General features: G+C 45.8%; 1 protein-coding gene across 1 annotated transcript in view; it reads left to right on the forward strand.

The window, feature by feature from the left end:
* Positions 1-25,816, forward strand: part of SAP130 (Sin3A associated protein 130) — a 92,878-nt gene that overhangs the window by 49,690 nt on the left and 17,372 nt on the right. Inside the window, exons 13-15 of the mRNA XM_084891997.1 lie at positions 10,614-10,916; positions 11,608-11,785; positions 12,762-12,866. Of these exons, the coding sequence (XP_084748123.1) occupies positions 10,614-10,916; positions 11,608-11,785; positions 12,762-12,866 (586 nt within the window). The remainder of the gene's footprint in view (positions 1-10,613; positions 10,917-11,607; positions 11,786-12,761; positions 12,867-25,816) is intronic.

Consider the following 25,816-nt stretch of genomic DNA (forward strand, 5'->3'; position numbering starts at 1 on the left):
AAATATATTTAAAACACACACACACACACACACACACACACACACACAAAGGCTTCTTCATCTATGCATTGTTTTTATATATTGGTTTGTTTTATTTTTAATATAAGTTTTAATCTAATTTTTATCTCTAATGTGGAAAAGTAGCTGAATTCTTCTGAATATTCTGTCATTTTTTTGCTGTTCATCAAATTAACATATTTTTTTTTTTTTTTAAATCACTCTTTATTGTTCATATTATTACAAAGGTTCCTCATTTCTTCCCCCCTCCACCAGGTTCCCACCCCACCCTCCGCCCCCTCCCCACCCCCCATTGTCCTCATCCATAGGTGCACAGTCTATGTTCAGTCTCTTCCTCCCTCCCTTTCCCCGATAGTAAATCCCTTTTCAGATAGTAAATCTGTTACTTAGCATTTTCTCATATCAATAATACCTCCACATGCCCAATGATACACTTCACACAAAAGACATTTCCAAATAGGTCAACCAGCCTCATCCAGGCCCCACCCAAGGCACTCACAGATCAACACCCCAGCCCTATACTAACTCAACACATCCAGATCTAAGCCTTCATCACTTGATTCAGCAGACCCTCAAGTTCCCGCAAAAGTTTCCAGCCATGTCTGAGAGGCAGCCGTGGGCAGGGACAGGCGAGGAGCGAGCTGTTTCGGGCCTGGCTGCTCTGGGCCTGGCCTCTGTTGCTCTGGTTCGTTCCACAACCAGCTGCTCCGGGTCTGGTCACTGCCGCTCCCGACCTAGTTGCTCTGGACTTGGCTGTTGCTGCTCCGGGCCTGGCCGCGCCCGACCCGGCTGCTCTGGGCCCGGTTGCTCCGGTCCCGGCCGCTCCGGGCCTGGCCGCTCCCAGCCTGGCAGCTGCTGCTCCGGGCCTGGCCGCTCCCAGCCTGGCAGCCGCTGCTCCGGGCCTGGCCGCACCCAACCCGGCTGCTCCGGGCCAGGCCGCTCCCAGCCCGGCAGCTGCTGCTCCGGGCCTGGCCGCTCCCAGCCTGGCAGCCACTGCTCCGGGCCTGGCCGCTCCCAGCCTGGCAGCCGCTGCTCCTGGCCTGGCCGCACCAGACCCGGCTGCTCCGGGCCTGGCCGCTCCCAGCCTGGCAGTCGCTGCTCCGGGCCTGGCCGCACCAGACCCGGCTGCTCCGGGCCTGGCCGCTCCCAGCCTGGCAGCCGCTGCTCCGGGCCTGGCCGCACCAGACCCGGCTGCTCCGGGCCTGGCCACTCCCAGCCTGGCAGCTGCTGCTCCGGGCCTGGCCGCTCCCAGCCTAGCAGCCGCTGCTCCTGGCCTGGCCGCACCAGACCCGGCTGCTCCGGGCCTGGCCGCTCCCAGCCTGGCAGTCGCTGCTCCGGGCCTGGCCACACCAGACCCGGCTGCTCCGGGCCTGGCCGCTCCCAGCCTGGCAGCTGTTGCTCTGGGCCTGGCCGCTCCCAGCCTGGCAGCCGCTGCTCCGGGCCTAGCCGCACCTGACCCGGCTGCTCCGAGCCTGGCCGCTCCCAGCCTGGATGCTCCGTGCTTGGCTACTGCTGTTCTGGGCCTGGCTGCTCCCAACCCGGCTGCTCTGGGCCCGGCTTCTCCGGGCCCAGCCACTCCGTGTCTGGGTGTTCCTGGACTGGCCACCCTGGGCTTGGCCGCCTCTGCCTCAGGCCTGGCTGCCACTGCCCCAGGTCTGGCTGCTCCAGTGCTGGCCGTTGATGCTCTTGTTCTGGCTGCTGCTGCTCTGGGGCCTGGCCACTGCTGCTCCGGGCCCAGCTGCCACTGCCTTGTGCCTGGCCACTCTAGGCCTGGTCGCCGCTGTTCCAACATTCTGTCCCTTTTTTCTCTTTTTTTTTTCTTTTTTAAAAAAAAAACAAAAACGCATTTATGTTGCAATGTTGGCTGGTGCGTTGAGTTCTGACTTAGTCTTTGATTTTTCAAGATCTTCTTTGTATTCTTTCTTAAGTAATTTTACTATCATTTGCTCTCACTTGATTTCTTCACATTGAGAACTTCTTTGGTTTCTTCCTCCTTGTCCTGGGAGCTCAGCAGGTTGGCCTGTGGCACCCCTTTGTTCTCCGAGGGCTCCCGCGCTGCTCCAGCCTGTTGCCGGGGTCGGTGGCGCCGCCCAGGAAGCAGCCCCCGTCCTTGGCTCTGTTGCCCGCACTCAGCAGTCGAAGGCTCAGGGGCACCCCCCCCCCCTGGGGGCCCCGTCGCCCGGCTCCTTGCTGGCGCCCGGCTGGCCGGTGTCCGGCAGGGGCTCCTGCTCCACGTCGCGTTCCTCCAGTCTGGAGCTTTCTTTCTTCCTCCCACTAGGGGAGTCCAGGATCAGAGTCAACAGACTGTCCTCTGCGCACAGTGTGCGCGACTCCGGGGGCTCGGCCTTTCGCCGCGCTCCCAGGACTCCACCTCACAGCTCCGTCTCCCCCTGCCCGAGCCTGGGTCCCCAGGGACTGGCCCAGACCTGGAGTTCGGGGCGATCTGGACTGAGGCTCAGAGCCGCCGCCGGAGGCTTTGTTTCTTCCGGCTAGGGTAATCCAGCATCAGAGTCAACATTCAGTTCTCTGCGCGCCATGTGCGTGCGACTCCGGGGGCCCCGCCTTTCGCCGTCCCCCGGGATTGTCTCCCCCTGCCAGAGCCTGGGTCCCCAGGGTCTGGCCCATAACTTGGGGCTCAGCGCTGCCGGTTCGGGGGTTCAGCCCAGGCTGGGGGTTCTATTTCCTTCCTGCTAGGGAACGCCGGGCAGCACCCAGCCCTCTCCTCCTCTCCGGCTGCGACCTCTCCGAGCGCGCGTGCGTGCGAGCGCGCCGCATGTCTCCGTACCTTAGGCTTTTTTTTCAGCTCCTCTGATTTTCCTTCTGGTTTTCTCCCTCCTTCCTATTGTAGAGTTTTCAGTCAGACGACTACCTGTAGCTCTGGGCAATGTCCACTCTACATTTTAGTTGTATTCCCTTGAAATTGTTGTGAGCTGCTGCGGCTAGGTGTATACCCGAGCAGCCATCTTGGATCCTCCTTCCAAATTAACATATTTTTAAAGGACATTCATAACCATGTTCTTTATTAACAATCTTACAGAGATAAAGTAATGCTTGATTGCTGCCAGAAGTACCATGCTTATTGCTGAAAAGTCTTAAGTCTTTTTCTCAGTGGCAGCACTTACCTCCTTCTAACCCCTTGGCTTTCGCTCACAGTGCAGTTGTTTTGCCTTTCTGCAGAAGGTAACGTGTGAGCAGTCTGTATTTCTCTGATACTGGCCAACTGACAAGATGTGCCGAGAGGAGGCCGAGATGGCGGCTTAGGTAAACACACCTAAACTGCTGCCGTACACAACAATTTCAAAACTACAACTAAGACAAAACGTCTATCACCCAGAACCACAGGAAAGCTGGCTAAAAGGAAGCTCTACAACTAGACTGAAAGATAAAGAGGAGCATTCAGGGCACAAGTGCTAAAAACTGAGGTACGGGGGCGCGGACACAGTCCGGGCTGGCGGCGGATCCCAGCTGGCGGAGGGCATTGCTTTCTTCAACCCGAAGAGAGACAAGCTCCCAATCTCTCTGAAATCCAGTTTCTGGAGAGAAGCTAGACTGCCATCAAGTCGGAAAGTGAGGGTGGCTTCCTTGCAGAGCTGCACGCAAGAATAATTGTTGCTGTGCCGGGGCGTGAGACCCGGGGAGACGCGGAGATGCTGTCAGAAAGGCAGATGCGGGCAGCCATCGCTGTTTGCCATGCCCCAGCCTAGTGATGCTCTGAGACTCTGCCCTGCACAGTCTACAAACTCACCCAAGCTCCAAGCAGTGGCTTTTGCATATGAATGGCCTTCTCTGTGGTAGTTTAACCTAGCAAACTTGCAACCTGGTGCAGATAGCTCCAAAGCCTCCAAACTCCAAGCAGGGAGGAGAGGACTGTGGTTCTCACTGTAGCTCCTGCAGGGCGGCCTCAGACTGTAGCTGAACTGCACCCCATTGGATATCCAGAAGCCAGTGTTTCTAGAGCTCATTTTCAACCCCTCACACCCATAAGTGACACATTCGGGAGACGGACTCAGTGAGCACCAAAGCCCCACTGAAACAAAGTGTGTCTCCAGTGCAGCAGTTCTTCCTTTAGCTGGTCCTCACAGACAACTGGCCTGGAGATCAATTCCTCCCAGTGTACCAACAGCAATCAAGGCTTAATTACACCAAGACTTTGCACTCAGCCCACAAAGAGATATAGCAAAAGCGACCACCTAAGGTGATTGGGGAAGCTGAGTTACTGGCCCCTATAGGTCACCTACCACACAAAGCCACTCCATCAACACAGGGAGGCAGCCAAAATGAGGAGACACAGAAGCATGACACGAATGGGAGAGATGGAGGAAAGTAAACTACTGGACAACACAGAGTTCACAATCACATTTATAAGGTTACTCAAGAATCTTCTAACATTCCCAATAGGGAGTGTGCAGGAGGTAGCTGATGAATATTTCTCTCTATGCTTCCTTTCCTCTCTTTAAGAAATCAATAATATATATATATATATATATATATATATATATATATATATATATATAGAATCTTCTAAAAACCTTTTAGAAACTTGATGAGACCTCCCAGAAGCTTTGTGAGACCTTCAAGACCTTAATGAGAATACAAAAAAAATGGAAAAGGACCAGTCAGAAATTAAGCATACAATCTCTGAAATAAAGAATATACAGAAACTCAACTATGGATAAACATGCCCCAAGAATCAAACCAAAGATCTGGAATATAAGGAAGAAAAAAATCACCCAACCAGATAGGCAGAAAGAAAGAAGAATCCAAAAGTGAGGATAGTGTAAGGAGCCTCCAGGACGGCTTAAAGCGTACCAACATCTGGATTTTTGGGGTGCCAGAAGAAGAGAGCGAGCAGGATATTGAAGACCTATTGGAAGAAATAATGACAGAAAACTTTCCCTACCTGGTGAAAGAAATTTACCTACAAGTTCAGGAAGTGCACAGAACCCCAAACAAGAGGAATCCAAAGAGGAACACTCCAAGACACATCATAATTAAAATGCCAAGGGCAAAAGACAAAGAGAGGATCTTACAAGCAGCAAGAGAAAAATAGCTACTGTGTTTCCCCGAAAATAAGACATCCTCCGAAAATAAGACCTACTTAGAGGTTTCCTTCTGAGAAATATAAGGCAACCCCCTGAAAATAAGGCCCCCCTAGGCTCTGTCTCAGAATGCTGTTGCTAAACATGAGAGATTTGGACCACTAATTCTAAAAGAAATGGAGTCACAAGAAATTCACCAGGAAATTCAGGATTTTATTTTCATTTAACAATAAATGTGTACTGTATTCTTCTTCATGGAAAAATAAGACATCCCCTGAAAGTAAGATCTAGCACATCTTTGGGAGCAAAAATTAATATAAGACACTCTTATTTTCGGGGAAACAGAGTAGTTACCTACAAGGGAGCACCCATACGACTGTCAGTTGATTTCTCAACAGAAACTATGCAGGCCAGATGGTAATGGCAAGAAATATTCAAAATGATGAACAACAAAAACCTACAACCAAGATTACTCTACCCAGCAAAGCTATCATTCAGAATTGAAGGTCAGATAAAGAGTTTCATAGATAAGAAAAAGTTAAAGGAGTTCATCACCACCAAACCAGGATTCGATGAAATGCTGAAGGGTATTCTTTAAGAAGAGGAAGAAGAAAAAGGTAAAGGTAAAAACGATGAACATCAAATACATACCTACCAACAAGTGAATCTAAAAATCAAGTGAATCAAAAATCTGAAGATCAAAATGGACTGGTGAATATAATAGAATCAGGTACATAGAAAGGAATTGGACTAACGAATCTCAGGGGGCAGAGGGTCTGAGGGGTTCGGGAAGTGATTGGACAAAAATCTTACACCTGTGGATGAAGATAAGGGCGGGGGTAAGGGCGTGGGGTGGAGTTGGGAATCAGGTGGAGGGGAGATATGGGTGGGTGGGGGGAAGAAAAACACCTGTAATAATCTGAACAATAAAGATTTATTATTTTTAAAAAATTATTTATGTATTAATATTCTTATTGATTTCAGAGAGGAAGGGCGAGGGAAAGAGGTAGAAATATAAATGATGAGAGAGAATCGTTGATCAGCTGCCTCCTGCATGCCCTCTGCTCAGAATCGAGCCTACAACCTGGGCATGTGCCCTTAACCCGGGACCCTTTAGTCCACAGACCTACATAAAGCCGACTCTTAAACAGATCTTGCTTTCAACAAGCTTAGAGTCTAATAAGGAGATAGGATATGAAGAGATACTGTAATAGACCAAGTACGGAGTCCCAGAAGAGAGGCTTGAGCAAACCCATGCTGCTTCTGAGGTGTGAGACGTGATTTCTGTGAGCCGGTAGGGCTGGACGTCAGGAATGGTCTTCCCATGGGAAGTAATGTTTGGAAGCATCGCTCAGAATGGAGGGGAAAGAGGCATGGTGCAGCCACAGAAAAGGATATTTCTGTCCGTGCATAAAGCATAGACTTCGTGCTTGTAGCAGGTGGTTCAGTATTGGCTGAGCACAGTGAGTGACCTTGAGGGGAATTGCATGCTCTGCAGGCAGACGGCCCAGCTTCCCTGAGCAGAGACAACAAAGATCACTTCTCAGGGACACAATTATGCTCTGAGGGTTACTTACTGTGGCAGCAGGGAAGAATGACATGTAGCAGTGGCTGTAAATTCACCTGTGTACTAACTTTCACTCTTTTTTTCTTGATCATAATAAAAACTTAATCTTTTTTTTCCTCTGGTTTATAAAACTTTTAATTATATCTGTTTTTTAAATTGGGATGCAATTGACATATGACATTAGTGTCAGGTGTACAATATAATGATTTGATAATTTCTTTAATAACTTTTTAAAATATATTTTTGTTGATTTCAGAGAGGAAAAGAGAGAGAGAGAGAAACATCGATGATGAGAGATAATCATTGAGTGGCTGCCTCCTGCACTGCCCACATAAGATCGAGCCCGCAACCTGGGCATGTGCCCTGACCAGGAATCAAACTGTGACCTCCAGGTTCATAAGTCAGCACTCAGCCGCTGAGCTATGCCAGCTGGGCAGTAACTTTTAAGTTCTGTCATAGCAGCTTTTAAATATGCAGTTCAGTCACCGTGCTGCATGTTACATCCTATGACTTACTTATTTTATAACTGATCGTTTGTACCTTTTAACCCCTTCATCCATTTTTACCTACCCTTCCAGCCCTCCCGCTTCCCCCAGCCTCGCCTCTGCACCAGTTTTAATCTGTTGTCTGTGTCTGAAGTTGGTGTACTAGTATGTTTGTTTTTTCTCAGATGCCACATATAGATAAGTTCATACAGTATCTGTCTCTTCCTGGATTACTCACTCAGCATAATACCACAAGGTCTGTCCATGTTGCAGATGGCAGACTCCATTCCTCTTTGTGGCTGAGCAGTATCCGTGTGTGTGTGTGTGTGTGTGTGTGTGTGTGTGTGTTTGTTTCCTATTTCCTTCATCTACTCACCTGTCAGCAGACACTAAGGGTGTGGATGTCTTGTGGATTTTTTTGGTAACTTGTATTTGTTTTCTTTCCACAAGAAGTGAGCAAGTTCTTTTTTTGTTGCTTCCTGGGAGAGCTTTTATTTTCAGTTTTGTTGTTTTGAGTTTGTTTTTAATGTACACACAGATAATGTGCTTGCCTGATAGGAAAAAGGAAACTTGCTTGTCTCTTTTTAATAAGTATATGGAATTTAAAATTCATAACTGCTGTATTTCAGAAATGCCTATAGAGTGATTCTATAAATTAAAACAAAAATTCTTAACTTGGGAGCTATGAGTGTATCTGAGAAGTTTTAGGTTACTTATTTAGCACAATTGCCTGGCTCACATTTGGAATTTAATAGAGTGCTTTTTTGCCTTTTTAAATGCAATTTCTAGTAATCTGCAAATAAATCCTATCAAATGGGTAGGTGAGTGGAGAAGAACCCCTTAGCACGTTAAGCGCCACGTCAGTCACTGGTGACTGGCACTAGGCTCTCCGTCCGGACAGTGTCCGTCACAGGCAGTATACTTTTTCTTCACTGGTGCCCAACGATATACAATTTAAAAATTATATTCTTCTATTAATTTTAAGTAATTTGGAGATCATAAAAGAATGAACCTTATTATTGTTACCAAAAATTTTTTAATAAATATTATTAAAACACGGTGTACACAAAAATACTTGTCCTGTGCAGTTTTCACAGAATGTTATAACTTGTCAACTTTCTGGCAATATCTCGCCCAAATCATGCTGCATTATCTTCATAGCATTTTTTACAATGTCTTCGGACTGTAGACACTCTTCCAGTTTTTTGTTGCAGTTAGTGATGAGATATTTGAGGTGTATTTACAGTACTGCTACTTGGTATTTCTTCATCCTGACAATGTATTAGATGGACAGCTAATTTCTTCCAAAGTTCTGTGATACTCATATTCTTCTTGCTAATATTTTAAAATAAAATATGAGCATTGAGAACAGTATTTAGTAGGAGCTTAGAGGCTAGCTTTTTATACAATTTAATTGGTTTCGTAACAGGTTATTATAGGCACTCACTTGATCAGATATATCAACTGCTGCTTTTCCTGCATTATAATCCACTACAATTTTTGGTTTCAAGTAGTGACTTGATCTATTTTCAACATTCACCATCTCTGATGTATGTTTTGTTGAAAGAAAAAAGATGTCCGGCTTATCTTTCCATTTTAAAATGGTTATTCCTTTTTTGTTCTCTTTTGCTATAATTTCTCCCCATTTTAACTTCTTTGACGTTACTTCATGAGGATTTCCCTGTTGATTTGAGCGTAATGTTCCTACTAAATGAGTATTATTACCGAGTAATTTATATGCTAAATCTAAACTCGTGTACCAGTTGTCTGTGTACAATGTCTGTCCCTTACTGAATATATCTCTACAAAGAGACATAACAACATTAGTTGGTGTTTTATTTTCTTTTTCTAAACTTTTCCCTGCATATACACGGAAAGCATACGTGTACCCAGATCTGCTGCACAACTTAAATAATTGAAGACCATACTGGTGGTGTTTTTGTTTTAAGTATTACCTAAATATTATGCAGCCACAAAATGGTATCAAAGATTCATTGATACATATAACTTCAGATAATCATAATATTTTTTAAAATTTATTTCCATGTTATCTATTAATTGTATTTTGCGTAAACGATTGGAAACATCTGTCTCCCTATTGTCTGGAAAATCAGCATTCATAATAAGATTTCAAATCTACTTCTTGACCTTCCCCCTTCCCCCACCCCCCCGGGAAAGTTTGTATATATGCAGGATCACGGGACCAATATAAGCATAAAGATGGTAGTCTAACGAGTCCAATCCATAGAATAAACCAAAACATCTTTTCTTTTCATTTCTGTTGGTCACAGTCCACCTACACAAACGCTGTGAGTTTTCAACCCCTAGTTTTTGTGGCGCATATACGTTCGTTTGGCAATGTCCTCAAACAATTCATTAGGCACAAACAGTTTATAAGAATCCTCTGCTGTTACACATGACTACATTCAAGTATTCAATCCTAAAGGCAGGCAGGCAGGTGAAAAGCATGATCCTTGGTTATATCCTTGGTAGATTACCTCTTAGATCATGCCATTCTTCAAAATCCTCATCCTATGATGACGAGAAAAGAACAACTCTACGACGTATCTTAGGAAAACTGATTTCACTTGAATCGCTTTCACACGCTTCTTCTGACATTGTCACTGTTACGGGGAAAGAAAAATGGTTTAAAGTGCACTGGAATGCAAACCACAGGCCACTGACTGAAGAGAAAGCATTTCTAAGAGAACACGGAGTACAGGTTGAGATAACTTCGTACAAGAAACGTATCTGCAGATACGCACGCAGCCTTAGCGCAGTCTCACCCAGACCTCTGGCCGCCAGCATATCGGTAAAATCAGATATTACCGGCTAAACGGAAAGGAAGACAAAACAGGCTTGGCACTTCACGTGTTCATATATAGTTTCATGTAGTGATTTTTATTTTTATTTGTTTGTTAATCCTCACTCAAGGATATTTTTCATTGATTATTAGAGTGGAAGGGAGGGAGAGGGGAAAGAGAAACATCCATGTGGGAGAGACATCCATTTAGTTGCCTCCCACATAGGCCCTGACTGGGGCCTAGTTGGGATCGAATCTGCAACCCAGGTATGTGCCCTTGACTGGGAATCGAACCAGACACTCTAACCTCTAAGCAACACCCACTGTGGCTGTAGTTTTTTGTGGGTTTTTTTTTTGTTTGTTTTTTTCCAGAGAGGAAGGGAGAGGGAGAGAAAGAAACATCAATGATGAGAGAGAATCATTCATCAGCTGCCTCCTGCACACCCCTCACTGGAGACAAAGCCCAGAATCCCACATGTGCCCTGACTAGGAATCAAACTGTGACCTCCTAGTTCATAAGTCAAAGCTCAACCACTGAACCACACTGGCCGGGCTAAGTTTTTCTTGTTGTTGTTTCATTTTATTAGAATTTAGATCTTGTGCAGTAGAAAAATTCTGTTTTTCAATTTAGTGTTTTTCTTCTTATGTGGACTGTGTCTAATCAAAGCTGCCATTGTAGTCAGTGTCTGCATCCTTTTCAGTTTCAGCTCAGGCTCCTAACTCTGCCATAACAGCTCCGACTGGTGTTGGGGTGGCATCTACAGTTCACCTCAACCCCATGCAGTTGATGGCAGTGGATGCATCTCATGCTCGGCATATTCAAGGGATCCAGCCTGCACCCATCAGTACACAGGGGATACAGCCAGCCCCCATTGGGACCCCAGGAATACAGCCGGCACCAATTGGTACACAGGGAATTCACTCAGCAACCCCAATCAGCACCCAAGGGCTTCAGCCTGCACCAGTGGGTACTCAGCAGCCTCCGCCCGAAGGAAAAACGTCAGGTAATTTTAATGTTTGGCATGAAACTTGATGTGGAGAAAAGGGAGTCACTGGGCTTAAATTCTGAATCTGCCACTTGCTGGCTTGTGGTCTCATAATTTCTCTAAGCTTTCATTTTCACTTTGTAACAAGAGATGCTTAGAACTTATCTGTCAGGGTCATTGTTGCCTTAGAAATGCATAAACAGCCTTCAGCTGTTTGCACAGGGTAAGGAGCACTCCATGGAAAGAGTTCTAAGCTGAGAGAACAATTCACCTTGTAATCGAAGGACTCTCATTCCTTGTAGGATTTTTTAGAAGAGTTTATGTAACGCAGTAAAATTAGGATAGACTGGAATGTTGGCACCATTTTTAGGATTGAAAGTGGTTGTATTTTACCAAAACTGGAAGAAGATTTCCTGAAATATACAGTTACGTATCTTTCTCGTTTATTAATAATTATGATTATAGACCAGTGAAAAATGGTTATTGATCATGCCCCACTAGATGAGTAACCTCCTACTTGCCTTCTGCTTTTGGGCGCATGAACATGATGTTCCTGTTTCTTATCGTCTTGAATTTGGCCAGTCAGAACATGGAGACTCTGAGTCTGGCAGTCTGATTGTTTCTAGTTGTCTATGTGAGACTTTAGTAATGTTTCTTTCATTTCCCTCTCCTCATTGTTCTTGTCTGCCCGCCCTTGCCTGTCTCTCAGCAATGGTGCTGGCAGATGGAGCCACAATTGTAGCCAACCCTATTAGCAGCCCATTCAGTGCTACTCCGGCAGCAACCACCGTGGTGCAGACCCACAGCCAGAGCTCCAGCACCAGCGCACCCGCCCAGGGCTCCTCCCCCCGGCCGAGCATCCTTCGGAAGAAGCCTGCCGCAGATGGGTGAGTGGGCCCAGGAGAGCGGTAACCCTCCGGGACTGGTGTCACCTACACAATGGTCTGATTGGGCTGAAGGCTGTGCTTGTGTTCACCTCTACGATCATGCCAGTAGTGTTCCCGCATGTTTCTGTCCACTTGTACCCTCACCAGCTGTGTGGGTCCCAGGAGACAGGGTGCGTGTGGGGTGGAGGTGTCAGCCGCCTTGAGGACCAGGGTCTGGATGGTTGTCAGGCTCTGTAACAGGACATTCTGGCCGGAGCCCTTCTCTCAGACCCACTCTGGTCTAACATTTGCTCCCACTCTGCGAGCCTGTCCGTGCCGCGCTCCTTCCGGACTCTCCCTTGTGAAATCAGCATTAGTTCTCAGTCTGAGCAGCACTGGTCTTTGACCACCTTGATCCATGTGTCTGACTTGGCTGCCAGGAACTGGCTAGGTCAGCACAGATACACTGACACAGTGATGATCGTAAATCCTTACCATGGATTCAGATGTTAGTGTGAAGTAGAAAGGAGGTAAGGCGTGCTAGAAAACAGCCAGAGGAGTCACACCGTCTGCTTCCCAGAGCACTGGGGAGGACAGCGCAGGGGCCTGCTGTGTGTTGTCTTTTTTTTTAATTGATTTTTTACAGAGAGGAAGGGGGAGAGATAGAGAGTTAGAAACATCGATGAAAGAGAATCATCAATCAGCTGCCTCTTGCACACTCCCTACTGGGGATGTTCCTGCAACCAAGATATATGCCCTTGACCGGAATCGAACCTGGGACCTTTCAGTCCGCAGACCGACGCTCTATCCACTGAGCCAAACCGGTTTCGGCTGTGTGTTGTCTTGTAATACTATTTGACTATTCTTGTAATATTATGCCTATATTATATTGACAAAATTTTTTAAAATCCATGAAAAATACTTAGCCAGTGCAGTGCTTTTATTTGCTGTACATATGCCTGGTACTTCCTTCAGTTTTCGGGTTTGTCTCTTTCAGAATTGCAGTTCGGAAAACCCTCATTCCTCCTCAGCCTCCGGAAGTAGCCAGTCCTCGAGTGGAGGGCTCCGTGCGGAGCACATCCGGGTCCCCGAGGCCCACAGGGTGAGCGCCTCACTGTTTCCACTCGGCTCCAACAGCACGCCATGCGGAAGCAGAGTGCCACGCATGTGACAGGTTTCACACCATCTGCTTGTTGTCATTATGTGCTGTTACTGGCTGTATGGCCGCACACGGTTTTCAACCTCTCTAACTCTCATTTGCTTCACTTCATCAGGTACTTATCTTTTTATTTTTTAATGAGTTTTTTAAAATATATTTTTATTTATTTCAGAGAGGAAGGGAAAGAGAGAGAGAAAGATAAAAATGTCAATGATGAGAGTTCATCATTGATCGGCGGCCTCCTGCACACCTCCTACTAGGCATCAAGCCTGCAGCCTAGGCATGTGCCCTTGAATAGAATTGAACCAGGGCAGTACTTAACTTTTTAAATAAAATGACTCATTAAAAGTACTTAGAACCTGTGTCATAGTAACACCAAGTTATTTCTGCTGTCATAATGGCATGACAATAGTTCATTCATGCTTTTTTCTTTTCTTTTTGTCATCTTAGTTTCAGAAGTGAAATTATTTTGGATAAAAATGAGACAATATAACAGCATTTAAAGTACAATATAAAGTGAAAATCATTGTTCTATTCTTCACCCACCATTCCCCAGAATATTATTGATTGGTTATAGTTTTGTTAAGTATCTTTCCATGTCTTTTTCTACATAAACATATAGATAGATTGACAGATCCTTCCTCAAAAACAAGATTTTTCTGTATCTTACTTTTTTATACTTATCACTAATAGCTTACCATGTTAATATTTTTAGATCTACTTCATTCAAAATAATTATGAATGCCTCGTATGTGCCAAAGGTCCTTTTAGAATCTGGGATTTCATAAGAGTGGCTATCATTGTTTCTAACGAGTGTAAAGAAACCATAAGGAAAGCATGAAGTGCCTGTGCAGTGACGGAGGCAGAGGGGCGGGGTGCGGAACGGCTCCTCCCAGAGGCTGCGGTGCGGACGGAGAAGCCGAGCTCCCTGGGGCTCCCTGTGCTTCTGGGCGGCAGAGGCGAGAGCGGGGCCAGGGTTTGATAGAAGAGTTTTCGGGGCCATGACTTTGCACGCTGATGCAGGAATGTTAAACTGCAAAGTGATCTTAATCAGGGAGGCAAATAAAATTATGTGAGCTTTAAAAACATTTGTGAAAATATTAACTGTCAGTTATAATAGATAGGAAATGAAAAAAATAGTGAAAATAATATTTAGTATGCTGTAATTCAAAACATTAGAAATATGGAGAATTCAAATGCTTTCTTTCTTAAAGTGATTCAGGAGTGTTGGGAACACGCTGACCTTCACGTGTGTAGCTTGGATGCGGGACAGGAGTTTGTCTCTGCCGTGGGGAACCGCACAGCCTTTCTGAGTTTGGATCTCCTGGCACTCTTTGTTAGTACAGTTGGCATACAATCTTACATGGTCAAACCTCGGATCCCAGTTATCTCCCATATTGAACAGTTCGGTTCTCTACCAAGTTGTTCACAGAAAAAATGTTTCAGCCAAAACCGGTTTGGCTCAGTGGTCCCAGGTTCGATTCCGGTCAAGGGCATGTACATTGGTTGCAGGCACATCCCCAATTGGGGGTGTGCAAGAGGCAGCTGGTTGATGTTTTTCTCTCATCGACGTTTCTAACTCTCTCTCCCTCTCCCTTCCTCTCTATAAAAAAATCAATAAAATGTATTTTTTTTTAAAAAGAAAAAGAAAAAAAATGTTTCAGTTGTGAGCAAAACTTGGGTTTTTTCAACCTAACACCGCTTTCATACTGATACCTGTAGGATCAGCCACACTTCTCTCAGGCAGCCAGCAAAAGAGAGAGTACGGTGTGATTCAGTTCACCACTAACCCTCACAGTAACGTCTCAGGAAGTTGTGCCGTGAATATTTTGCTGGGTTTCCTTTTTCTGACTTAGTTGCTGCAGCTTATTATTAATTCACACAGTAAGTCACCATGGATCCTAAGAAGTTAGCAATAGCAGCAAAGTGAACAGTGAACAACAACAGAGCTGAGGCTGTGCTGTCTATGAGAAAGGTTAAAACAGGATTGTTGGGGGGTTTGGGAACAGATTCACTAGATTTAAATTAATTCCAAAGGGAAGTAATGATACGGTTTTTGTACAAATCACTTCTTGAATTGCCTTCTGGAACAAACTAGGTTTGAGAACCAAGATTCCCCTCCAGTAGTTTTCGGTCTAAAACGACGGTTGGAGTTTGTGTAGCTTACAGTGTGCTCTCCCGTATTCTTTACTGTACCCCTTCCCCTTCCCCTCCAGCCTCAGCCCTCAGCTCTGGCAGCCACTATTTGCTTCTGTAAGTCTTTTTGGGTTTTTTTGTTTGTTTTTTTATGCTACATATAACTAAATTACTCAGTATTTGTCTTCCTCTGATTTATTTCACTTAGCATAGTACCCTTCAGATCCATTTATGTTGTGCAAATAGGATTTCATTCTTTTTATTTCTGAGTAATACTCCATTATATATATGTACCCCATCTTCCTTACTCATTCAACTTGGATACCTAAGTTACTTCCATCTTGGCTATTTGAGATAACATTTTTTGAAAATAGTTTAACTAAATGCCATGACAGTTGCATGGCATGGGCTGGTAAAGAGCACACCAGCAAGGTCATCTGGCCAGAGGAGGGCGGGCCGGCAGGAACCCCGGCAGCCGCACCGCGCCCAGCTCCCTCTCAGGAGGCACTGTGGCAGCAGGGGGATCTGGGGGTACAGGCCCTGCAGGCAGCGGCAGGGATCTTGAAAATTGGTGTTTTTCATTTCCCTCTAATAAAACCTAGAAGGGGAATTGCTGGGTCCAGAGGCAGATGGTTTCCCATAGGGTCACGCCAGTTCACCCTTCAGCCAGCAGTGCCCACCGGGCCTTCTCTGCCCGCCTCGCCGCACTCACTGCATTGGCTTTGCTCCGAGCCTTCCGCAGGTGGGAGGTGGCCGCCTGGCTTTGCATGCGTTTCCCTAATGATTACTAATGTTAAGCAAGTTCTCATACGGCCGTTGGCCATCTCTGTGTCTTTGAAGACACGTCTCTTCCCTCTTAGAACTGTTTTTTGGTGGTGGTGGTGGATTTTCTGTTTGATTTTCTCTGATCCATGGGCTATGTAGTAGCATGTTATTTTGTCTCCACATGTTTGTGTGTTGTTTTTAATTTTCTGGCTGTAGTTAATTTCTATTTTTATGCCATTGTGGGCAGATATTACACTTGTTATAAATTCAATCTGCCGAAACCGGTTTGGCTCAGTTGATAGAGCGTCGGCATAGGGACTGAAAGGTCCCAGGTTCAATTCCGGTCAAGGGTATGTACCTTGGTTGTGGTCACAACCCCAGTAGAGGGTGTGCAAGAGGCAGCTGAGGCAGCTGATTGATGTTTCTCTCTCATCGATGTTTCTGACTCTCTATCCTCTCTCTTCCTCTGTAAAAGATCAATAAGATATATGTAAAAAATAAAATAAAAATAAATTCAATCTTTAATTCTTTGAGGCTTGTTTAATGCCCTAATGTGGTTTGTCCATATGCATGTGAGAAAAATGTGTACCTCTAGATTGGGGGTGAAATGTTCTGTAAGTGTTAGTTATGTGATCTGCTCGAAAAGGACATTGCAGCCATTGTTTCCTTACAGTTGGAACTGCCTTTTGTGGGTGATCTGTGCATTGTGGGTAAGGTGCTGAGGTCCCCGGCGGGTGTGGTACTAGCTGTTCCCTCCTGCCTGTGTGTCCATTAATACTGCTTCATGTGCTTTGGTGCTCCTCTGTGGGCGCAGTGTATGTGGTGACAGCCTCTGCTTCATCATCCTTCATCATCATGTAATGTCCTTGGACTCTTCACATTCTCTGTTTTGTCTGAGTGTTGCTGCCACAGCTTGCTCTTTGTTTCTATCTGCATAAAACTTTTGTTCCATCCCTTCACCTTCTGTCTGTGTGTCTATCTCACTTGAGTCTCCGTGAGGTAACGTACAGGTGGATCTTACTGTTCTATTCTTTAAGCCAGCGCTCACCAACCGGTGTCTGTGGACCACTGTGGTCCGTGCGGTCCGAAAAGTTGGCGACCGCTGCTTTAAGCCACCCTGTCTTTCATTGGAACGTTTAGTTCATCTGCAATTAAAGTACTTACTGATTGCCATTTTGTTCATCGTTTTATAGTTGTTTTTGTTGGTCTTTTCTGTTCCTTATTCTCTTGCTCTCTTTTGATTTGCTGGTTTTCTTTAGTGATTTCCTTGGGTTCCTTTCTCTTTCTTTTTGTGTATTTCTTATAAGTTTTTGTAGGGTGTGGTTATCATGAGGTTCATGTATATCTACCCATATCTACAGAAGTCTGTGTAAAGCTAATTGGCATTTAAATTCAAACACACGTTGTTTACCTTGCCATGGGGGGGGGCGGGGGCGGCGGTGGGGGGCGGAGTGCGGCGTCAGTCCTGGCTGGCCGCGGGTCCGTCCTGGCTGTCCGTGGTGGAGCAGAGGAGGCAGGCGGCCTGAGCGTGTGGCCTTCCCTGCCCTTCTGGTACACGTGGAGCTTTCTGGTGTCCCTGCATTTTGGGGTTTTCTGTTTGATTTTCTCTTTAATTGTTTGTTGTCCAAATTAGGTCCGAGCGGGGCCGCCCTGAGGGTATGTGCTGCAGCTCCCCACACGCTCCCCACTTTCTACAGGCGGAGCAGCCCTGCGTGCTCCCACACATATGCGGGCGGGGCTGCCCTACCTGTGCGTGCAGCAGCCCCTCTAGTTCGGCACTTTGTCTGGAAGACACAGCCCCACATGTGCATGCAGAAGCTCCCCGCTAGCTCTGCCGTGTCTCCCACACGCATCCCTCCGTGCCGGCTCCACACTGAGCACTTTGCTGGCTCCTCACTCTCTCCAGGCTCGTGCAGGCCAGTGGGCGTGCAAAGGGCACCTTGGAAATACTGGGTGTAGAGACCCTGTGCTTGTCATTCTGGCGTTTCCCTGTTCTTCCTGGCGTATCTCCTGGGATCGTGGCCTGCAGGTCAGCCTGACACCTGGCAGGCTCCCGCAGTTCACGCAGGGCCAGCCAGCACGCTCCCATCCCCCGTGGTTCTGCACGTTCCCTCGGCTCCCAAAGAGCTTGGCGGTTTGCCAGCCTTCTCTCTGTGGTCTCTCTCTTTGTTGTGCAGAAGCTGCTCAATGTCCATCACTCGTCTCTTGGGAGAAATTGCTCCAAATGAGGCGTACATTCTTCCAGTGGGCACTTCGCAGGAGGCAGCTCCCATCCTGCCCGCCAGCTCGCCCCGCCTCTGGCCTGCATGGCACCCTTTGGCTTTCAGGGTGAACTGTCTCCCAGAGGCCTCGCAGGGAGCCTTGGCAGCATTGTTCCTAGGCCTCGCTTCATCCCGTTACCCACCCTCAGCCTCACCACTCATGGAGTGGGGGTAAGGGAGAGAGATCAACAAAGGACTTGTGTGCATGCATATGGGCCTGGCCAGTGGCCATAGACAACGGGGGGTGGGGACATACGTGGGGAGGGGTTTGGCGTGAGAATTGGGGGATGAGGACAATTATGTGATATCATAATCAATAAGGAAATTTTAAAAAAATAAATAAAAAGGAATTACTCTGGCTCCTGATGAAAGTGAACTACAAGTAGGCGAGAGTGGAGGAGGTAGGCCAGTGGGGGGTGATGGAGACACGTTGTCTCTGAGCCCTGGACCGGCATGGAGGGAGGAAAGCCTTGGGAAGAGCTCGGCTCGGGCACTGTTGAAGGTGCAGCTGCAGATGCTCTGAGGGAGCAGGCAGTGCCTCCGGCCTGGTCTTCTGTCTAAATGAGGGTGGCTGAGATCTTCATGGGGCAGGGAATCGAGTTTTATTTTAAACATTTGTGGTTAGACACACCCAAGTGGAGGTGTCAGTTGCATTGTTGGATGTAAAATTCGACTTGAAGATGAAGGTCCATACGGGTGATTAAGATTTGGGAATTCCAGCAAACAAATCTGGAACACATGAGCATGGACGAGAACCCATTTGCAATGCGCGAGAGTAGAAAATAGAGGGTGCGAGACCACGTGCAGGACACGCTGTCTTTCGAGGTCAGTCCACTGTTCCTATACGACGTGATTTTCCCAGGTGCATTGGTGCCCTGACTAGCCCCAGTTAATGAACAGTTATTTCCGTCACTGCCGTCATGATCAATGCTGCCTTGCATCTCTTGCCCTGTGAATTCTGATTTCCACTCACTATACTTGTTCGCATCTTCATGAATTATTTCTCCAAAATTCTTCGATTTTTTTCTGGGTGAAATTTCTCCACATTTTTGCCAACACTGCATATTAAATTTTATAAATGGTAAATATTTTTTTTTATTGTTTAAAATACTTTTCTTTAAAGTAGCATATGGAGCTTGCTGGTGTGGCTCAGTGATTGAACATTGACACATAAACCAGTGTTACAGAGAACTGGAATAAATTAAGCAATGCTCAGAGAGTTCGGAGTTACATTTATTACTCGAGGGTCCAGAGGAAAATGTCTCAAATTCTGGGCCCCAACATGCAGGAACTCTCCCTATTTATATGATTTTACCTTCTTTGTCTCCCAAATATGGAGTGTTTCCGGCCTCTTTTGCAAGTCTTTTTTTTTTTTTTTTAAGTTTTTTTTAAATAAAGCTTTATTGTTCATATTATTACAAGTGTTCCTCATCCCCCCCCCCCATTGCTCCCCTCCACCAGGCTCTCACCCCACCCTCTGCCCTTTCACCACCCCCCATTGTCCTCATCCATAGGTGCACAGTTTGTGTTCAGTCTCTTCCCACACCCCCACTCCCCTTTTCCCCGAGAATCGTCAGTCCATTCCCCTTCCATACCTCTGATTCTATTATATTCAACAGTTAATATTGTTTATCAGATATTTTAATTCCCTTGGTTTTTAGATTCACTTGTTGATAGTTACGTATTTGTTGTTCATAATTTTTATCTTTATCTTCTTCCTCTTCCTAAAGAACCTCCTTCAGGAATTCATATACAATAATTCTGGTTTGTCGGTGATGAACTCCTTTAGCTTTTTTTTTTTATTAGGCCTTATCTGGCCTTCGATTCTGAGTGAAGCTTTGCTGGGTAGATTATTTTTGGCTGTAGGTTCTTGGTATTCATCACCTTGAATATTTCTTGCCATTCCCGTCTGGCCTGCATGGTTTCTGTTGGGAAATCAGCTGACAATCGTATGGGTGCTCCTTTATAGGTAACTACCTGCTTTTCTCTTGCTGCTTTTAATATTCTCTCTTTGTCTTTTGCTCTTGGCATTTTAATTATGATGTGTCTTGGTGTGGTCCTCCTTGGATTCCTTTTGTTTGGGGTTCTGTGCGCTTCCTGGACTTGTAAGTCTAATTCTTCCCCCAGGTGGGGGAAGTTTTCTGTCACTGTTTCTTTCCATATGTTTTTGGTATCTTGCTCTCTCTCTTCTTCTGGGACCTCCATAATTCTGATGTTGGTTCGCTTGAAGTTGTCCCAGAGGTTTCTTACATTATCTTCAACTTTCTGGATTCTCTTGTCTTCTGGCTCTTTATGTTCCAAATCTTTTAATTGATTCTTGCGATCTTCCATTCTGTTTTTAGGACTCTGTATAATATTTTTTACTTCAGACAATGTATTCTTTATTTCTAGTAGATCCCTTATTATTTCTAGTTGATCCCTTTTCCTGTCCTCGTATGTCTCATTTATTTTATCGGCCTTTTCTAGGAAATTTTTGAAAAACCTTATAAGCGTAGTTTTGAACTCTATATCCAGTCGCTTTTTGTCCTCCATTTCTTTCGTTTGAGATCTGTTTCCTTGTCTCTGCATTTTCGCAGCTTCCCTGAGTTGGTAGCCTTAAAAGTCTCTTTGTTCAGCTTGGATGGGGCAGAGTTTCAGGGTGGAGCCTACAGCCTTGGCTTCCATCAGCCCCACCCTATGAGGTTCCTGAGTCTCAGTGTTCCTCAGTGTCCTTTGGTACTTGCTGCAAGCACCTCTGAGAGAAAGGTGCCCTTAAGATTCACCCACTACCAGACAGTCTAGGCTCTCCCCAATGAGCCCGGAATGGGTTCAGTTCTGTTGGAAGTGGGGTTAGAGCAGTCCGGAGCTTTTGTCTCCTTCCCGCTAGGGCAATCCAGCGGCACAGTCAACCGCCCGTTCTCTGCGCGCAATGTGCGTGCCTCCGGGTCTTCCTTTCGCTTCTCCCCTGAGCTTCCGCCTTTCAGCCCAGGCTCCCTCTGTATGAGCCTGGGTCCCCAGGGTCTGGCCTAGAACTGGGGTTCAGTGCAGTTGGAACTGGGACTCAGCACAGTCCAGAGCTTTTGTCTCCTTCCCGCTAGGGAATGCCAGCCAGGCACTCAGCCCCCCCTCCTCTCCGGCTCCATCCTCTCCATGCGTGCAGTGTGTCTCCGTACCTTAGGCTTTTACAGCTCCTCTGATTTTCCTTCTGGTTTTCTCTTTCCTTCTCGTTGTAGAATTTCCAGTCAGTCGAGTTTCCTGTAGTTCTGGGTAATGTCCACTTTGTATTTTAGTTGTATTTTATTGAAATTGTTGTGTGAGGCTGCAGTTAGGTGTTTACCTATGCCGCCATCTTGGTTTCTCCCTCTTTTGCAAGTTCTTAAAGAGCCCGTATGTGCTGGGCCTTGTGGCCTCAACCAGAGGCCTGGCCTGGGAAGGTTTAATGGCCTCACTGAAGTGGGAATAGTCTTATTTTCCTTATTATTTAAGCAAGCAAGCAAGCATTTACAGAAGCCAAATAGCAGGGTTAAAGTTTCAAACAGTAGTTTTTATATAAGATGGTGCTTCACCAGGAGGTCACAGTTCAGTTTCTAGTCCGAGCATCTGCCCAGGTGTGGCCTCCATCTCCAGAAAGGGATGAAATCTATAGCAGAATAATTGACTGAATTTGTTACTTAATGAAATAACCACAAAATCATGAAGGAAAATGCAAAGATGAAATACAGAGACTTCCAAGAGCAAATGATAAAGTGAAAAGAGATGACAGATGAGTTGACAAAACTCGTTGAAGATTCTGGAAGAAACCATCACAGAATAAGCCAGAATTAAAAACAGCCCTGCCTGGTTTGGCTCCTTGGTTAGAGTGTCGGCCCCTGACCAAAAGGTCTTGTGTTTGATTCCCAGTTGGGTCAGATGTGGGAGGCAACCAGTCAGTGTGTCTCTCTCACATCAATGCCTAGCTCTCTTTTTCCCCCTCTTCTCTTCCTTCCACACTCTCTCTAAAGATCAATGGGGGAAAAATTTCAGGTGAGGATTTAAAAAATAATAATAAAATAATTAGTCATAGAGGATAGAAATGAAAAAGTGAATAAAACTTTTAAGAGAAAGATAAAAATCATACAGAACATAATAAGATACCAGATCAACATGCAAATGTCAACATCTCTAAAATCAGTATATGATTTAAACTGATAGCATTGCCGAAACCGGTTTGGCTCAGTGGATAGAGCGTCGGTCTGCGGACTGAAAGGTCCCAGGTTCGATTCTGGTCAAGGGCATGTACATTGGTTGCGGGCATATCCCCGGTAGGGGGTGTGCAAGAGGCAGCTGGTCGATGTTTCTCTCTCATTGACGTTTCTAGCTCTCTGTCTCTCTCCCTTCCTCTCTGTAAAAAATCAATAAAATATATTTTTTTTAAAAAGAAGAAAGAAAGAAAACATTTGTAAAAATAATAAATAAATCTGATAGCATGTTAATATTCTGTAATTGACTGTTATATCCTTAAGTGGTACACAAAATATTGGTGTGTCCTATAATTGTTGGCAACTACGATTCAATGAAATAAGGAAATAGTGGTATTACGTGATGGTATTAGATGGGTTTGGGGAGTGAGGGAGACCTCTATTTATGAAATGTGAAAATAGTACCAATTTAAAACAAAACCAAAGGCCGAAACTGGTTTGGCTCAGTGGTAGAGCGTCGGTCTGTGGACTGAAAGGTCCCAGGTTCGATTCCAGTCAAGGAAATGTACATTGGTTGTGGGCATATCCCCGGTAGGGGATGTGCAAGAGGCAGCTGGTCGATGTATGTTTCTCATCGATGTTTCTAGCTCTCTATCCCTCTCCCTTCCTCACTGTAAGATAACTCATTATTTTTTAATCCTCACTCTGTGCCTGCTTAGAGAGAGAGAAACATCGATCATTTGCCCGCAACCCAGGTATGTGCACAAGACGGCACTCCAGCCAGCAGAGCCACTCTGGCGGGCCAAGCTGACCATCACCCAGTGAACTGCATGAGTTTGCCTTTCATTTAAAAAGGGCTGCCGCTTGCGTCTCTAGGCACTTACAGTGTACAGGTGGTTAAAGCAGGCACCAGGCGGTACTGATAACGTCTGCCAGGCACTAACAAATCCTCAATTGCCGCCCAACCTAGAGCGCTAAATGCAGCCGCTGTTCTAAGCTCCCTGTGGGCTCCTCTCCTCCTGGGCGAGGGCCTCCGCCGTGCCGTCGGCCTGGGTTTCTTCGTGACTGTCAGCGTCTTCCTGCCGCCTCTCCTCTCCGTGCAGCTCCTTTCCCTGCAGCTCACACTGGCCTACACTCCCCGTCTCCTCTCCCGTTGGGAGCACCTGTAGCAGCGAAGGACAGAAGATGCCAAAGTTGGACATTTATATCAGAAAAAATGTATTTATTCTGCCTTCACTCTTCATTCTGCTTTCTCTTGTGGAGATTAGTAACTAATACTGCTTTGTCTTCAAAGGCCTGGTCGTGGCCTCTCATCTCTACTACTGGGACTATCCAGGGAGCTTATTAACTTTGATGTCCTTACTGATATGTTTCTGTTTCGGTGTGTTGGTGTCTGCATTAGGGTCCAGCCAACTGGCGGCTCTGTCACCTATCGTGCTTTCCCGATGGAGTGGACAGTGGTGTCTGTGTCCCCGGGCGGCGGGGGCATTCTGAGACCCACACTTAGGTGACAGTTTGTTTAAGCAGCTGGGGGGGGGGGCATTGAGGCGTGGGGTCCCGGCTCCCTGCTTGGCTCTGCCCGCACCGGATAGCAGGAGCGAGACAGCAGGGGGCGCCGCCGCCGGACTGAGTGTCGCTCCGAAGCTCTCGTGCTGAGCAGCCCTCTCGGCTGCAGAGAACAGACGTTGGCTGGGACGCCCTTTGTCAGCGCCCTAGGACGTCCCTGCCGCCGCTCCCGAGCCCTCAGTCTGGGCCACGAGGCCCGGGACCCGGAGCTGCAGCCGCCCTGCCCGCTCGCTGCCAGCCGGCCTAGGCGTGCCTGCAGCCTCATCCTGCCCCTGCTCAGGCGATAGAATGGCGAGGCGAGCTTTAAATTGAAAATCTTCTTTTTAGATACCTTCAACTTCTTTTACAGCACTCTCTTTTTTTAAGTTGTTAATATGAAAATCTACAAATGTAGAGAAAATATTCAACTGGGTTTAACTTTTGACAATTTACCATATATTGTCTTTTTTGGTGCAGTTAAGTTACAGAATTTCACTTTTAAATATTTCTTGTGAATTTTGACAATTATGATATATCTAGATGTGGGTTTCTTTTCATGTATTCTACTTAGAGATTGGTGAAGTTGTGTGTGTATATAGACGAATGGTTTCGTCACATGTGGGCGTTGCTGGCCGTTACTTAGATGTCCTCTGGCCCTTCCTCTCCTTCCTCCCCGTTCTGTTCCTCCATTTTGTTTTCCGTTTCTCAGGCTGGCGCATCTCAATTGACCTGTCTTCATGTATGCGGGTCTTTTCCTTATGCCTCTTAAACTATGCTTTTGAACCTTCAATTGACTTTTTTCCTTTCAGCTTTTATATTTTTTCAATTTCACCTATTTTATAATTCCTCTGTATTGACATTTTCAATTTGCTGAGACATCATTTCCATTATCTTCTTTTTTTTTTAATGAAGTTCTTTGGCCATGGTCTGTAGTTCTTTGAAGTTATTTAAAATTGCTCATTTAGCCCAGTCGCTCAGGGGTTGAGCATCGACCAATGAACCAGGAGGTCACTGTTTGATTTCCAGTCAGGGCACATGCCCAGGTTGTGAACTCAATTCCCAGTGGGGGCCCTGCAGGAGGCAGCCGATCAATGATTCTCACTCATCATTGATGTTTCTATCTCTTCCTCTCTCTTCCTCTCTGAAATCAATAAAAATATATATATTTTAAAAGGAAGTTTTATGTAAACAGAATCATAATTATTACATAAATTATATATATTGCATACAATAATCTAACAATACTGGCTTATATCCACTCAACATTTTCTTTTGAGATCCATTCAAGTTGCAGCTGTATCAATAGTTCTTTTTTGAGTGGGTAATATTGCATCATAGGAATGTACGGAATTTGTCTATTTGTTTATTGAAATACATTGGGGTTGTTGCTAGTTTGGAACTATTAACAAATAAAGCTGCTGTGGAAATTCCTGTATAGTTTCCTTGGTAGAAACACGTTTCCCTTTCTCTAGGATAAATCCAAAGAGTGCACTAGCTGAGTTGAATATTTTTTAATTTTATAGAAACTTCCCAACTGTTTTTCCAGAGCTGCAGTACCGTTTTAAATTTTTACCTGCAACATATGAGATTATTTTATCCTACAACCTTGCCAAATAAATTCATTTGTTTGGCCCTGGTTGATGTCCCAATGGTTAGAGCATTAGCCCGTGCTCTGGGTTGAGGGTTCGATTTCCAGTCAAGGCATGTACCTGGGTTACAGGGTCCATCCCTGGCTCTGATCTGAGTGCCTGTGGGAAGTAACCAATCAATGTGTGTGTCTCACATCTATGTTTCTCTCCCCCTTTTCTCCCTCCCTTCCACTCTCTGGGGGGGGGAAAAAAGAAAAAATATCTTGAGTAAGGATGGATGGATAAATAAATACATTTCCGTCTTTTGTGCTAGGATCCCCTTTTGTAGATGTAGTTGCTTCACACCCTTTCATGCACTTAGTGGTATAAGGTTTGTAAATTTTACTCTCACCGTCCTCACGGGTGTGGTGCTGCACCCGGCTCTGCTTCACACGGATCTC

This window comes from Pipistrellus hanaki (assembly GCF_964339955.1).
Source record: "Pipistrellus hanaki genome assembly, chromosome: 8".
Classification (NCBI taxonomy): domain Eukaryota; kingdom Metazoa; phylum Chordata; class Mammalia; order Chiroptera; family Vespertilionidae; genus Pipistrellus; species Pipistrellus hanaki.